This window comes from Crinia signifera, chromosome 6 (assembly GCF_055691185.1).
Source record: "Crinia signifera chromosome 6, ASM5569118v1, whole genome shotgun sequence".
Classification (NCBI taxonomy): domain Eukaryota; kingdom Metazoa; phylum Chordata; class Amphibia; order Anura; family Myobatrachidae; genus Crinia; species Crinia signifera.
The window spans coordinates 3,267,298-3,282,613 of record NC_139222.1 but is presented as its reverse complement, the minus strand read 5'-3'; the positions used below and the strand labels follow the sequence as shown (position 1 = coordinate 3,282,613).

Sequence of the window (15,316 nt, the reverse complement as noted above, 5' to 3'; positions counted from 1 at the left end):
ACACCACAGGCTGCTCCCCCTGTATAATAATAACAGGACACCACAGGCTGCTCCCCCTGTATAACAGGACACCACATGCTGCTCCCCCTGTAGTATCATTACCTGATCCTGACGGTGACTATGAGGCTTCATCAATTGATTTAAAAAAAAAAAAAACCTCTTCCTGTAAGTGGAACGCATTACCCGGAAGTATATTGGAACGCACAGACCGGAAGTATATGTGCTTGGCACCTCCTCTCCTTCACCCCGGCCATAGGCCCGTCCGCCTCCTCCATCACCCACAAAGCAGCAGGAGCAGAGAGCGGCCATTGCTGTGTCTGGCAGCAGGAGCAGAGAGCGGCCATTGCTGTGTCTGGCAGCAGATAGCGGCCACTCCTGTGTCTGGCAGCAGGAGGAGAGAGCGGCCGTTGCTGTGTCTGGCAGCAGGAGCAGAGAGCGGCCATTGCTGTGTCTGGCAGCAGAGAGCGGCCATTGCTGTGTCTGGCAGCAGGAGCAGAGAGCGGCCGTTGCTGTGTCTGGCAGCAGGAGCAGAGAGCGTCCATTGCTGTGTCTGGCAGCAGAGAGCGGCCATTGCTGTGTCTGGCAGCAGGAGCAGAGAGCGGCCGTTGCTGTGTCTGGCAGCCGGAGCACAGAGCGGCCATTGCTGTGTCTGGCAGCAGATAGCGGCCACTCCTGTGTCTGGCAGCAGGAGCAGAGAGCGGCCGTTGCTGTGTCTGGCAGCCGGAGCACAGAGCGGCCATTGCTGTGTCTGGCAGCAGCAGCAGGGAGCGGCCATTGCGGTGTCTGTCAGCAGATAATGATATTATTATTCTATAGGCTGAGCAGCTCTGGTATCAGGCTGCTGTAGTACAGGGGGAGCAGCCTCTGGTGCCTTGTTATAGTGCAGCTGGAGTGGACTCTGGTGCTGCATTATTATACAGATGGCTGACACTCTAGTACTATTACTGCATATAGATACCTCCCAGCATGCCCCTCCCCAGGAGGACACAGTGCTCTGTTTCTGGAGTTCCCTGGTAATGTAGGATTCCCATTATCTCTTTTGAACAGGGTAATTGATCAGAATGGTGTCAGACTCACCACAGGTGATGGGAATCCTACATTACCAGGGAAGCGCAGGAACAGAGCATTGTGTCCTCCTGGAGAGGGTCATGTTGGGAGGTATGCAGGTGGTGCAGACCCAGGTGTTACTGTAATATAGGTGGTGCGGACCTCGGTGTTACTGTAATACAGGTGGTGCGGACCCCGGTGTTACTGTAATACAGGTGGTGCGGACTCCGGTGTTACTGTAATACAGGTGGTGCGGACCCCGGTGTTACTGTAATACAGGTGGTGTGGACCCCGGTGTTACTGTAATACAGGTGGTGCGGACCCCGGTGTTACTGTAATACAGGTGGTGCGGACCCCGGTGTTACTGTAATACAGGTGGTGCGGACCCCGGTGTTACTGTAATACAGGTGGTGCGGACCCCGGTGTTACTGTAATACAGGTGGTGCGGACCCTGGTGTTACTGTAATACAGGTGGTGCGGACCCCGGTGTTACTGTAATACAGGTGGTGCGGACCCCGGTGTTACTGTAATACAGGTGGTGCGGACCCCGGTGTTACTGTAATACAGGTGGTGCGGACCCCGGTGTTACTGTAATACAGGTGGTGCGGACCCCAGTGTTACTGTAATACAGGTGGTGCGGACCCCGGTGTTACTGTAATACAGGTGGTGCGGACCCCGGTGTTACTGTAATACAGGTGGTGCGGACCCCGGTGTTACTGTAATACAGGTGGTGCGGACCCCGGTGTTACTGTAATACAGGTGGTGCGGACCCCGGTGTTACTGTAATACAGGTGGTGCGGACCCCGGTGTTTCTGTAATACAGTTGGTGCGGACCCCGGTGTTACTGTAATACAGTTGGTGCGGACCTCATTGTTACTGTCATACAGTTGGTCACACCCCCACCATCGCCGCCGGCGTTATGGATGGCTATGGACACATCCATCATCCATGGTTACCGTCGATGGTTCCTGCCATCGCTTAGCGGCATGTGTGCAGAGGAATAGGGTGCGCCGCTTCACCAGGAGATTTTAACTGGACCTCACACTAGATAAAGTCTTCTGCTGCGTGTATGCAGCACAGCCATGCCACACCCAGCCATTGCACGGGCGACCAATCATACTGCACTGTCGCTGCTGCTGCATCATCGCTTAGCCGCGGCGCACTTCAGTGATGCTGATGAGACGGACGATGGGTGGTATAGTAGGGCAGCAGGAGACGGACGATGGGTGGTATAGTAGGGCAGCAGGAGATGGACGATGGGTGGTATAGTAGGGCAGCAGGAGATGGACGATGGGTGGTATAGTAGGGCAGCAGGAGATGGACGATGGGTGGTATAGTAGGGCAGCAGGAGACGGACGATGGGTGGTATAGTAGGGCAGCAGGAGATGGATGATGGGTGGTATAGTAGGGCAGCAGGAGACGGACGATGGGTGGTATAGTAGGGCAGCAGGAGACGGACGATGGGTGGTATAGTAGGGCAGCAGGAGATGGACGATGGGTGGTATAGTAGGGCAGCAGGAGATGGACGATGGGTGGTATAGTAGGGCAGCAGGAGATGGACGATGGGTGGTATAGTAGGGCAGCAGGAGATGGACGATGGGTGGTATAGTAGGGCAGCAGGAGATGGACGATGGGTGGTATAGTAGGGCAGCAGGAGATGGACGATGGGTGGTATAGTAGGGCAGCAGGAGATGGACGATGGGTGGTATAGTAGGGCAGCAGGAGATGGACGATGGGTGGTATAGTAGGGCAGCAGGAGATGGACGATGGGTGGTATAGTAGGGCAGCAGGAGATGGACGATGGGTGGTATAGTAGGGCAGCAGGAGATGGACGATGGGTGGTATAGTAGGGCAGCAGGAGATGGACGATGGGTGGTATAGTAGGGCAGCAGGAGATGGACGATGGGTGGTATAGTAGGGCAGCAGGAGATGGACGATGGGTGGTATAGTAGGGCAGCAGGAGATGGACGATGGGTGGTATAGTAGGGCAGCAGGAGATGGACGATGGGTGGTATAGTAGGGCAGCAGGAGATGGACGATGGGTGGTATAGTAGGGCAGCAGGAGACAGACTGAGTGGGAGGGACTGTTAGTGTATTGGCAGGGGAAAAAAAGTAAAGAAAATAAACGCCATCGGATGCCGTCAATCCATGGTATAAAACTGTTATATCCACACCTACCGATGCCCAAATCATCGAGCACTAGGTCCTGACAATCGATGTTTTGGGAACATCAATAGTGTATGGGCACCCCCGCCGGTGCTGTGACAGTACAGTACACACCACACTCTTACCTGTGTGTTGTGGTAACGCCGCAGGCCGCAGGATTGGCAGAATATATGATGTAGGTGAGCGCACATAGATCACTGCATCAGAGCATCTAGGGGCGGATCCTGTGTGTTCTGGGGCTGTATGTCGATGAGGGGGGAGTGGCTTGCAGGAAAATACCTCCTTACTCCAAAACAGTAATGCCCCTTACACCATATTATAGCCCACACAGTAATGCCCCTTACACCATATTATACCCCACACAGTAATGCCCCTCACACTATACTATGTCCCACACAGTAATGCCCCTTACGCCATATTATAACCCAAACAGTAATACTCCTTACACCATATTATAGCCCACACAGTAATGCCCCTTACACCATATTATACCCCACACAGTAATGCCCCTCACACTATACTATGTCCCACACAGTAATGCCCCTTACACCATATTATAACCCAAACAGTAATACTCCTTACACCATATTATACCCCACACAGTAATGCCCCTTACCCCATATTATGTCCCACACAATAATGCCCCACTCAGTAATGCCCCTTACACCATAGTATGCCCCACACAGTAATGCCCCTTACACCATATTATGTCCCACACAGTAATGCCCATTACACCATATTATGCCCCACACAGTAATGCTCCTGACACCATATTATGTCCCACGCAGTAATGCCCCTTACATGAAATTATGCCCACACAGTAATGCCCCTGACACCAGATTATGCCCCACACAATAGCGCCCCTTACATCATATTATGTCCCCCACAGTAATGCCCCTTACACCATATTATGCCCCACACATTAATGCTCCTTAAACCATATTATGCCCCACACAGTAATGCCCCTTACACCATATTATGTCACACACAATAATGCCCCTTACACCATATGCCCCACACAGTAATGCCCCTTACACCATATTATGTCCCACACAGTAATACCCCTTACATCATATTATACCCCACACAGTAGTGCCCTTGACACCATAATATGTTCCACACAGTAATGCCCCTTGCACCATATTATACCCCACACATAGTGCCCCTTACACCATATTATGCCCCACACAGTAATGCACCTTACACCATATTATACCCCACACAGTAATGCCCTTGACACATATTATACCCCACACAGTAGTGCCCCTTACACCATATTATGCCCCACACAGTAATGCCCCTTACACCATATTATACCCCACACAGTAGTGCCCCTGACACCATATTATTCCCCACAGTAATGCTCCTTAAACCATATTATACCCCACAGTAATGCTCCTTACACCATATTATGCCCCACACAATGATGCCCCTTACACCATATGCCCCACAGAATTATGCCATGCTTCCTGCTTGTTGTCAGGAGTTTTACATTACTGCTGCCCCAACCTCTTTAGCAGCAGCATATGACTGACTCCTCTGAGACCCCCATGCTGGTCAGCGGTCCCTGGATGGGACTCCTGGCACTTCTGGGTACTGCTGTCAGCACCTACCTCCGCTAGACTGTAGTAAATGTCCCTAGCAAAAGTAGCTGCTGCCCTCCTCTCATGGCCATGTAGAATCTGATTGGTTGCTATGGGAAACAGACCAGCTTTAACAGAACTCCCAACAATGTCAATTTCTCCCTGAGTGTAAGGTGGAGGAGACCTGTATGGTTAGACCAATGGCAACTCTAAATGAGACAGGTGGGACCATGACAGGTGGGACCATGAAACTAACCATAAATCGGGGGTTGTGTGGGCGGGTGGTGAGACTCAGTCCTCCATGACAGACGGGACCATGATACTAGCCATAAATCGGGGGTTGTGGGGGGGGGGGGGGTGGTGAGACTCAGTCCTCCATGACAGGTGGGACCATGACACTAACCATAAATCGGGGTTGTGTGGGCGGGTGGTGAGACTCAGTCCTCCATGACAGGTGGGACCATGAAACTAACCATAAATCGGTGGTTGTGGGGGGGTGGTGGTGAGACCCAGTCCTCCATGACAGGTGGGACCATGAAACTAACCATAAATCGGTGGTTGTGGGGGGGGGGGGGTGAGACTCAGTCCTCCATGACAGGTGGGACCATGAAACTAACCATAAATCGGGGGTTGTGGGGAGGGGGGGGGTGAGACTCAGTCGTCGATGATAGGCAGGACCATGGAACGAGCCATAAATCGGGGGTTGTGTGGGCGGGTGGTGAGACTCAGTCCTCGATGATAGGCAGGACCATGGAACTAGCCATAAATCAGGGTTGTGTGGGCGGGTGGTGAGACTCGGTCCTCCATGACAGGTGGGACCATGATACTAGCCATAAATCGGTGGTTGTTTGGGCGGGTGGTGAGACTCAGTCCTCGATGATAGGCAGGACCATGGAACTAGCCATAAATCAGGGTTGTGTGGGCGGGTGGTGAGACTCAGTCCTCCATGACAGGTGGGACCATGAAACTAGCCATAAATCGGTGGTTGTTTGGGCGGGTGGTGAGACTCAGTCCTCGATGATAGGCAGGACCATGGAACTAGCCATAAATCTGGGGTTGTTTGGGCGGGTGGTGAGACTCGGTCCTCGATGATAGGCGGGACCATGAAACTAGCCATAAATCGGGGGTTGTGTGGGCGCGTGGTGAGACGAAAGTCTTGTTGGAGCAAACCCCTATTTCTGGCTACCGTTTGCCCAGAGACCTGATCATGTGGAAGAAGAGTCTATGGTCTGATGAGACCACAATAGTCATCTTGTCCCAGAAGTCAGCATGTTACTATAGGTAACTATGGCAGAATGCTGGTGTTCTACTGCGGGTGAGGTGGGCGTGGGGGCATTAGAATACTGACTATGGGGGAAGAGGTGGGCACTGGTCAAATAGGAGGCCCTTGGAGACAGAAGGAGCATTGGGATTTACCCCAAGTGCCTGGATAACAGCCAGCAGTAGGGATTGCCATCGTTGCAGTCGCCATCAATGGTTGCCATCGATGGTGATACTGCAACCAACCATCAATGGATTGATGGATAACCATGAATAGTTTTAGCTATCAATGGTCATTAATTTTTGCTTGGCCTGTGAGCCAATCAGAATGTGGGGCGGGGCTTCAGGGTTGTTGGGGGGTGGAGCTATGCTCTGTGTCCCAGGTCATTGGTCATGCTGTGACATCGATGGAGGGAAACCATCTGGTTCTTCCCCATCGATGACCAAAGTATTTGACTTCGGCTATAAACCTACTCAGCAGTGTATTCAATCTCACCGCATCTCTCCGCCCCTGTACTGTATCACCCCTCTCCGCTGCATCTCTCCGCCCCTGTACTGTATCACTCCTCTCCGCTGCATCTCTCCGCCCCTGTACTGTATCACTCCTCTCCGCTGCATCTCTCCGCCCCTGTACTGTATCACCCTCTCCGCTGCATCTCTCCGCCCCTGTACTGTATCACTCCTCTCCGCTGCATCTCTCCGCACCTGTACTGTATCACACCTCTCCGCTGCATCTCTCCGCCCCTGTACTGTATCACTCCTCTCCGCTACATCTCTCAGCCCATGTACTGTATCACTCCTATCCGCTGCATCTCTCCGCCCCTCTACTGTATCACTCCTCTCCGCTACATCTCTCAGCCCCTGTACTGTATCACTCCTATCCGCTGCATCTCTCCGCCCCTGTACTGTATCACTCCTCTCCGCTGCATCTCTCCGCCCCTGTACTGTATCACCCTCTCCGCTGCATCTCTCCGCCCCTGTACTGTATCACTCCTCTCCGCTGCATCTCTCCGCCCCTGTACTGTATCACACCTCTCCGCTGCATCTCTCCGCCCCTGTACTGTATCACTCCTCTCCGCTACATCTCTCAGCCCATGTACTGTATCACTCCTATCCGCTGCATCTCTCCGCCCCTCTACTGTATCACTCCTCTCCGCTACATCTCTCAGCCCCTGTACTGTATCACTCCTATCCGCTGCATCTCTCCGCCCCTGTACTGCATCACTCCTCTCCGCTGCATCTCTCCGCCCCTGTACTGCATCACTCCTCTCCGCTGCATCTCTCCGCCCCTGTACTGCATCACTCCTCTCCGCTGCATCTCTCCACCCCTGTACTGCATCACTCCTCTCCGCTGCATCTCTCCGCCCCTGTACTGTATCACTCCTCTCCGCTGCATCTCTCCGCCCCTGTACTGTATCACTCCTCTCCGCTGCATCTCTCCGCCCCTGTACTGCATCACTCCTCTCCGCTGCATCTCTCCGCCCTTGTACTGCATCACTCCTCTCCGCTGCATCTCTCCGCCCCTGTACTGCATCACTCCTCTCCGCTGCATCTCTCCGCCCCTGTACTGTATCACTCCTCTCCGCTGCATCTCTACGCCCCTGTACTGTATCACTCCTCTCTGCTGCATCTCTCCGCCCCTGTACTGTATCACTCCTCTCCGCTACATCTCTCCACCCCTGTACTGCATCACTCCTCTCCGCTGCATCTCTCCGCCCCTGTACTGTATCACACCTCTCCGCTGCATCTCTCCGCCCCTGTACTGTATCACTCCTCTCCGCTACATCTCTCCACCCCTGTACTGCATCACTCCTCTCCGCTGCATCTCTCCGCCCCTGTACTGTATCACACCTCTCCGCTGCATCTCTCCGCCCCTGTACTGTATCACTCCTCTCCGCTGCATCTCACGGCCCCTGTACTGTATCACTCCTCTCCGCTGCATCTCTCCGCCCCTGTACTGTATCACTCCTCTCCGCTGCATCTCTCCGCCCCTGTACTGTATCACACCTCTCCGCTGCATCTCTCCGCCCCTGTACTGTATCACTCCTCTCCGCTACATCTCTCAGCCCATGTACTGTATCACTCCTATCCGCTGCATCTCTCCGCCCCTCTACTGTATCACTCCTCTCCGCTACATCTCTCAGCCCCTGTACTGTATCACTCCTATCCGCTGCATCTCTCCGCCCCTGTACTGCATCACTCCTCTCCGCTGCATCTCTCCGCCCCTGTACTGCATCACTCCTCTCCGCTGCATCTCTCCGCCCCTGTACTGCATCACTCCTCTCCGCTGCATCTCTCCACCCCTGTACTGCATCACTCCTCTCCGCTGCATCTCTCCGCCCCTGTACTGTATCACTCCTCTCCGCTGCATCTCTCCGCCCCTGTACTGTATCACTCCTCTCCGCTGCATCTCTCCGCCCCTGTACTGCATCACTCCTCTCCGCTGCATCTCTCCGCCCTTGTACTGCATCACTCCTCTCCGCTGCATCTCTCCGCCCCTGTACTGCATCACTCCTCTCCGCTGCATCTCTCCGCCCCTGTACTGTATCACTCCTCTCCGCTGCATCTCTCCGCCCCTGTACTGTATCACTCCTCTCTGCTGCATCTCTCCGCCCCTGTACTGTATCACTCCTCTCCGCTACATCTCTCCACCCCTGTACTGCATCACTCCTCTCCGCTGCATCTCTCCGCCCCTGTACTGTATCACACCTCTCCGCTGCATCTCTCCGCCCCTGTACTGTATCACTCCTCTCCGCTACATCTCTCCGCCCCTGTACTGCATCACTCCTCTCCGCTGCATCTCTCCGCCCCTGTACTGTATCACACCTCTCCGCTGCATCTCTCCGCCCCTGTACTGTATCACTCCTCTCCACTGCATCTCTCCGCCCCTGTACTGCATCACTCCTCTCCACTGCATCTCTCCGCCCCTGTACTGTATCACTCCTCTCCACTGCATCTCTCCGCCCCTGTACTGTATCACCCCTCTCCGCTGCATCTCTCCGCCCCTGTACTGCATCACTCCTCTCCACTGCATCTCTCCGCCCCTGTACTGCATCACTCCTCTCCGCTGCATCTCTCCGCCCCTGTACTGCATCACTCCTCTCCGCTGCATCTCTCCGCCCCTGTACTGTATCACTCCTCTCCGCTGCATCTCACGGCCCCTGTACTGTATCACTCCTCTCCGCTGCATCTCTCCGCCCCTGTACTGCATCACTCCTCTCCGCTGCATCTCTCCGCCCCTGTACTGTATCACTCCTCTCCGCTGCATCTCACGGCCCCTGTACTGTATCACTCCTCTCCGCTGCATCTCTCCGCCCCTGTACTGCATCACTCCTCTCCGCTGCATCTCTCCGCCCCTGTACTGTATCACTCCTCTCCGCTGCATCTCTCCGCCCCTGTACTGCATCACTCCTCTCCGCTGCATCTCTCCGCCCCTGTACTGCATCACTCCTCTCCGCTGCATCTCTCCGCCCCTGTACTGTATCACTCCTCTCCGCTGCATCTCTCCGCCCCTGTACTGCATCACTCCTCTCCGCTGCATCTCTCCGCCCCTGTACTGCATCACTCCTCTCCGCTGCATCTCTCCGCCCCTGTACTGCATCACTCCTCTCCGCTGCATCTCTCCGCCCCTGTACTGCATCACTCCTCTCCGCTGCATCTCTCCGCCCCTGTACTTCATCACTCCTCTCCGCTGCATCTCTCCGCCCCTGTACTGCATCACTCCTCTCAGCTGCATCTCTCCGCCCCTGTACTGTATCACCCCTCTCCGCTGCATCTCTCCGCCCCTGTACTGCATCACTCCTCTCCGCTGCATCTCTCCGCCCCTGTACTTCATCACTCCTCTCCGCTGCATCTCTCCGCCCTTGTACTGTATCACTCCTCTCCGCTGCATCTCTCCGCCCCTGTACTGTATCACTCCTCTCCGCTGCATCTCTCCGCCCCTGTACTGTATCACTCCTCTCCGCTGCATCTCTCCGCCCCTGTACTGTATCACTCCTCTCCGCTGCATCTCTCCGCCCCTGTACTGCATCACTCCTCTCCGCTGCATCTCTCCGCCCCTGTACTGCATCAGCATCACTCCTCTCCGCTGCATCTCTCCGCCCCTGTACTGCATCACTCCTCTCCACTGCATCTCTCCGCCCCTGTACTGCATCACTCCTCTCCGCTACATCTCTCAGCCCCTGTACTGTATCACTCCTCTCCGCTGCATCTCTCCGCCCCTGTACTGTATCACTCCTCTCCGCTGCATCTCTCCGCCCCTGTACTGTATCACTCCTCTGCGCTGCATCTCTCCGCCCCTGTACTGTATCACTCCTCTCCGCTCTTCCACCTTATCCCCATCTCCCCTATTTTGGTTAGGCCCTCCTTCCTGTATCATCCAGTGTGCTTCTATTCCCCTTCTTGTAGTCTTATGCCCGCTACACGTAACATTCGCCAATAAACAGATTGCTTCTGTATTTAGCAAAGGCCTCCATCATTAATGCACAAAGAGGGCGCCACTGTCGCATCCCGTTACTGATCCTGAAATGGCGGAGAAGCTAATGCTGGGATCATGCAGAACGCACCTATACCCCTACAGTATTACTGGCCACGGGAAATAACAGACGGAGTGATATCCGTAACCAGATATAAATGCTACATGGTAACAGAGTTCAGAGATCTTGGTCACATATATTTGTGCAAATGTGTGAATAAGCCCCCAAGCTGTGCGCTCACACATCCGTGTCCGTAAGGGGGAAAATCAGGAAATGTTCACAAGAAAAATAAGTAAAACACAACAATATAATTTAACAGTAATACAATCAGCAGCTGAAACAGGCATGTAACAGAAACATATGGAAGAGCACACGTCAGGAAATATGCTAGGCTTACTGACAACTTACAAAGTTTCCCCCCGGTAAATTGCCAAGAATAGTTGTATAACAAGATGCGACTTCAATCATTTCCCTCAATTAGAAGTTGGAAATTACATCACCCTTTGTGTGAGTTCTCTTATGTCTAACGAGATGTGCTTTCTGGGTAAAACATTTCCCACACTCTGAACAGAGAAACGGTTTCTCCCCGGTGTGACTTCTCCGATGTGTAACAAGGGCAGAACTGTAAGTAAAACATTTCCCACACTCTAAACACGGAAACGGCTTCTCACCTGTGTGACTTCTCTCATGTATAACAAGAGCCGATTTTTGCTTAAAACGTTTCCAACACTCAGCACATGAGTAAGGCTTCTCCCCAGTGTGACATCTCTGATGTATAACCAGATGTAATTTACGGGTAAAACATTTCTCACACTCAGAACATGAAAATGGCTTCTCGCCAGCCTTAGCTGGCTGACGGGTAAAATGATTTGTGTCCTGTTTACAACTATTGGACTTTACAGAACAGGGAGAGTTTGCGGTTAGTGTAAATGCTGTTCTATGTGTAACGGTATCTGAGTTATCAGGAAAACATTTCCCATGGTTAGCGGGATCAGATGATATATCTGCACTGTGACACGGTGGATGTATAATTGGGGTAATGGGGGTCTCTCCTGGATATCTTTCTGATATATTCCTGCTTTTACCTCCACCTGCTGGGAATAAAATGAAATATATGTAAATGTGAATATATTCTATAAAAAGCTGACTTTGTCTGTATTGTGCAATACTTAAACAAAATATAAAAATGAATCCTAGTCTAACTAAACAGAACAGATTTCCTCTCTCAGGGTGCTAGAACCTAATGCCCCTACCACAGGGTTGCCGACTCTACCGGAATGGCCGGGAGTCTCCCGAAAATCGGGACCCCCTCCCGGCCCCCCGGAAGGGTGGACAACCCTCCCGGATTCAGCCCCCCCCCCCCCCCCCCCCCCCCTGCGCCCCAGATCGCGGCATTAAAATGCTGCAATCCTCGGGTCTCAGAGGAGGGGGCGGAGCTAAAATGACACAATCGTGTCATTTTAGCCCCGCCCATCCACAGAGATCCCGGAGAGGAGAATTATAAAGTTGGCAACCCTGCCCTACCACATACACCGACATATGTGTAGTACTTACAGTCAGTAACTCACAGTGTGGCAGATGTATTAAGCTTTACCAAGAGATAAATGCCAGGGTGATAAGGAGAGATAAACGTCCAGCCAATCACCTGCTAACTGCCATGTTACAGGCTGTGTTTGAAAAAAGTCAGTAGGGAGCTGATTGGCTGGACGTTTATCTCTCCTTATCACCCTTGCATTTATCTCTTGTTAAGGCTTAATACATCTGCCCCAGTGACCCATAACAGAACAGTTACCTGTTTCCCCAGGGGGTGAGACCCTTAGCCAAGCCCTGACCGCTTAAAGTGCTGGAATAGGCACTTCCATATGCTGTCTCCGCCCCCTCTTCATGCCTACAACATCTTGGCCTTCAGTTTATAACTAAAAAAAATGCCCCTGGGAGAGATCGGAACTAAACACTCAAAACAGAAAGATTTAAGACTGGTTGTAATTTTATGTACAGGGTTTGTATAAATAGTAGTGAGACCAATTTCAGGAAAATATATTTATTGAAGATATTGCTACAAACTATTAAAATGCTTCAAAATAAGACCCTTGTGCATCGACCCACTTCTGCCAACGAGTTGTCCACGCTTGGAAGGAGCCCTGGAAGCCCTTTTCCGGAACGTCCTTCAAGCAGCGCGTCAAAGCCACTTTGACCTCTGCTACGGCCCCATGGCCGTGTCCTTTGAGGGCTGTCTTTACTGGGGGGGACAGGAAAAAGTCAGCCGGGGCCAGATCGGGACTGTAGGGGGGCTGCGGAAGCGTTGCGATGCCGTTCCGGGCCAGTTAGTCATTGACTATGAAGCAGGTGTGGCTTGGTGCATTGTCATGATGCAGCTAACAATTGGCGGCAATACACTTTCTGGATCATGGTAAAACGTCTCCATAGTCGATTTTCCGAGTCCCACACGGTGCAAGTCGCCGGAGCACTCCAGGTGGTATGTGGGGGGGGGGGGGGGTTTGCGACTGCGATGCAGATGCCACGTTGCTCCACAGGGGGGTGCGATGCGGAAGCCGCGTCGCTCCACGGGGGAGGTGACAAGTGATGCTGCGTCGCTCCACGGGGGGAGGGGGGGGGCTGCACGCCACCTGAAGGAAAAATTGCAGGTGCAACCAGACCACCACTCACTCAAGTGCAGTAAAACTTGCTCAAAGCCAGGAGTGGAACTGAGCAGCTGTAGAGAGGAGCAGAACTTCAGAAGCAGGAACAATCTATGGGCGACAGGGCAGTATGGAAATGGGGTGTCAAGCAGCAGACAGTAATGGGAAATCCAAGATGGCAGCAAGCATGGCACGTTCTAACAAGGGATTTGAGGCAGCAACTAAATGGTTGTGGGTTAGGATATAGGCTATTAATACTCAAGAATGTATCTATCCACCATGTCAGTTCTACCCAGCAGTCAAGTAAACCAGAATTGTTTTTGCTATATAGGAGAATATTACAGAAAAGTAAAAGGGACAGCGATGGGAACCCACTTCATGCCAAGTGAAGCCAACCTACAGTATGTCTTCAAACGTTTACGCTGGTATACTGTAGTGACCAATGAGTGACTGACAGTTTTATTATTATGTGATGGATACACAAAGCAATTTAATGGGAGCTCATCTGCTCTTTAACACCTTGACAGAGATGCCAGAAGGGTCTGGACACACATCAGTAAAGAATCCCGATTCCACTTAGAATCCATCATCGCATCATTAATAAGCCTGTGCTCACCGTCCCCTTAAGTTGGGCAGTGAGCTCGCCATGTGTCACAACGTTAGATGTAGCATTGATTCACCGGTTACCCTGGACTTTTCCGGGAGCACCATCCACCCATGGAAACACCAAGCAGCATCTCTGTAGCAGCCAATATGCTCCCCTCTTTGTAATTTTGAGAAGACACAGAAGTTTACTGCTCCGACTCCTTGTCACTTACTCTTTGGAAGGCATCCCCAGTGACCTAATGCAACTACTAACAACGGAGACCCAATCCTACAGCCCTAGGGACCCTATTTAGCCATCTGCATCCCCTGGTTGTCCCTCTCCTGTAGTACTCAGACTTCTCATCTATGGGAGGTGAGACCACAATTAGTGGGTGCCCCCCAGTATCAGCAGCTCAGGATGCATTGTGCCTGCCATGGTGTCTGGTGATCCTATTGGCTGTCCTCTTTCCCTGCCTATTCACACTGCTCCATCTGTCTGGGGTAATGTCCAAGATCCAGTCCAGGTTTTGAGAGCAGCAGGAAAATTAGATCCAGTCCAGGTTTCCTTAACTGATGTGATCAAGGTTTGGCTGTTTAGCAGCACCTGTGTTCTCCTGATATATGTTTGTCCGAGACAAGAGGCCATGGCTCCCAGTCCTGAAAAGCAGCTGGGTGATAGGGGGGAACATGGGAATTAGGTGAGGTGTTGTCTGGAGTGTGTGGGAACCCTGCTACGATGTAACTGAAGAATTGCTGCTACAAATAAAGAACAATACTTTACTGCAGTGGTTCCCAAACTGTGTGCCGTGGCTCCCTGGGGTGCCTCGGGACATTTGAAGGGGTGCCCTGGGTTGGTGGTCCAGGACCAACTCAAATTATTAATGTTTCGTTATTTATGAGCAAAACCAGTGCTGGTGGCTGGCAATCGCATAAGAATCGCATATAAACCCGATCTAAGTAAAAAAAAATTGGTCTAGGGGTGCCGTGAAAAAAATTCTGATACTCTAGGGTGCCGTGATTCAAAATAGATTGGGAACCCCTGCTTTACTGCTATCCAGTATATGTGAGTCCTTGTCACTACCTACCTATCTTTATATATATAGCTAAATCCTCCTCACCTCTGAGGTGAAGTACCACCAGTGACCACTAGAGGCCACTTGAGGGACGAAATTACTCCTTAACAGAAAGCGAAAGCAAAATGATCTGTTTTAAACTTGCTGGGTATACAGAGAGGGAGCTGTGAGGACAGAGATTAGAGGTAGGCGCAGATAGGGGCTAAGCCGCCATTTTGACGGGCTTTACTAGTTAATTATAATCTAAAACCTTTGTGAGCTGGTGCTGCCATCCCGTCATTTCCAAGGGGATCGTTTCTACTGCACTTATACCAGTGGATGTTCTCCAGGACTTTCCTGAGAACTCTCTAATGCTGGCCGCAGTCCTGTGACTTTCCCGAGCCATCAGTGGAACCACTTCTGACCCAGCTTAATCTTTCTCTGACTTGTTGGCTGGGTTGCACGGCGTAGACTGTTCACTTGGATGGAACTCAACTCTCCCGGACCTC

General features: G+C 52.3%; 4 protein-coding genes across 6 annotated transcripts in view; 1 reads left to right on the top strand and 3 right to left on the bottom strand.

Annotated features, from left to right (window-relative positions):
- The window catches only part of LOC146009818 (uncharacterized), a 119,238-nt gene extending 118,933 nt beyond the window's left edge, over positions 1-305 (bottom strand). Inside the window, exon 1 of one of the 2 annotated variants that reach the window (XM_083150322.1) lies at positions 103-305. In XM_083150322.1, coding sequence (XP_083006448.1) covers positions 103-180 — 78 coding nt within the window. In that variant the 5' untranslated portion in view covers positions 181-305. The remainder of the gene's footprint in view (positions 1-102) is intronic. The other variant, XM_083150321.1, reaches the window with a different exon arrangement.
- Positions 1-15,316, bottom strand: part of LOC146009826 (uncharacterized) — a 426,905-nt gene that overhangs the window by 79,954 nt on the left and 331,635 nt on the right. The window lies entirely within an intron of this gene.
- Positions 1-15,316, top strand: part of LOC146009807 (uncharacterized) — a 234,070-nt gene that overhangs the window by 104,493 nt on the left and 114,261 nt on the right. The window lies entirely within an intron of this gene.
- LOC146007351 (oocyte zinc finger protein XlCOF8.4-like) overlaps positions 10,864-15,316 on the bottom strand; it is a 39,362-nt gene continuing 34,909 nt past the window's right edge. The window contains exon 6 of the mRNA XM_083145700.1: positions 10,864-11,625. Coding sequence (XP_083001826.1) covers positions 11,009-11,625 — 617 coding nt within the window. The 3' untranslated portion in view covers positions 10,864-11,008. The remainder of the gene's footprint in view (positions 11,626-15,316) is intronic.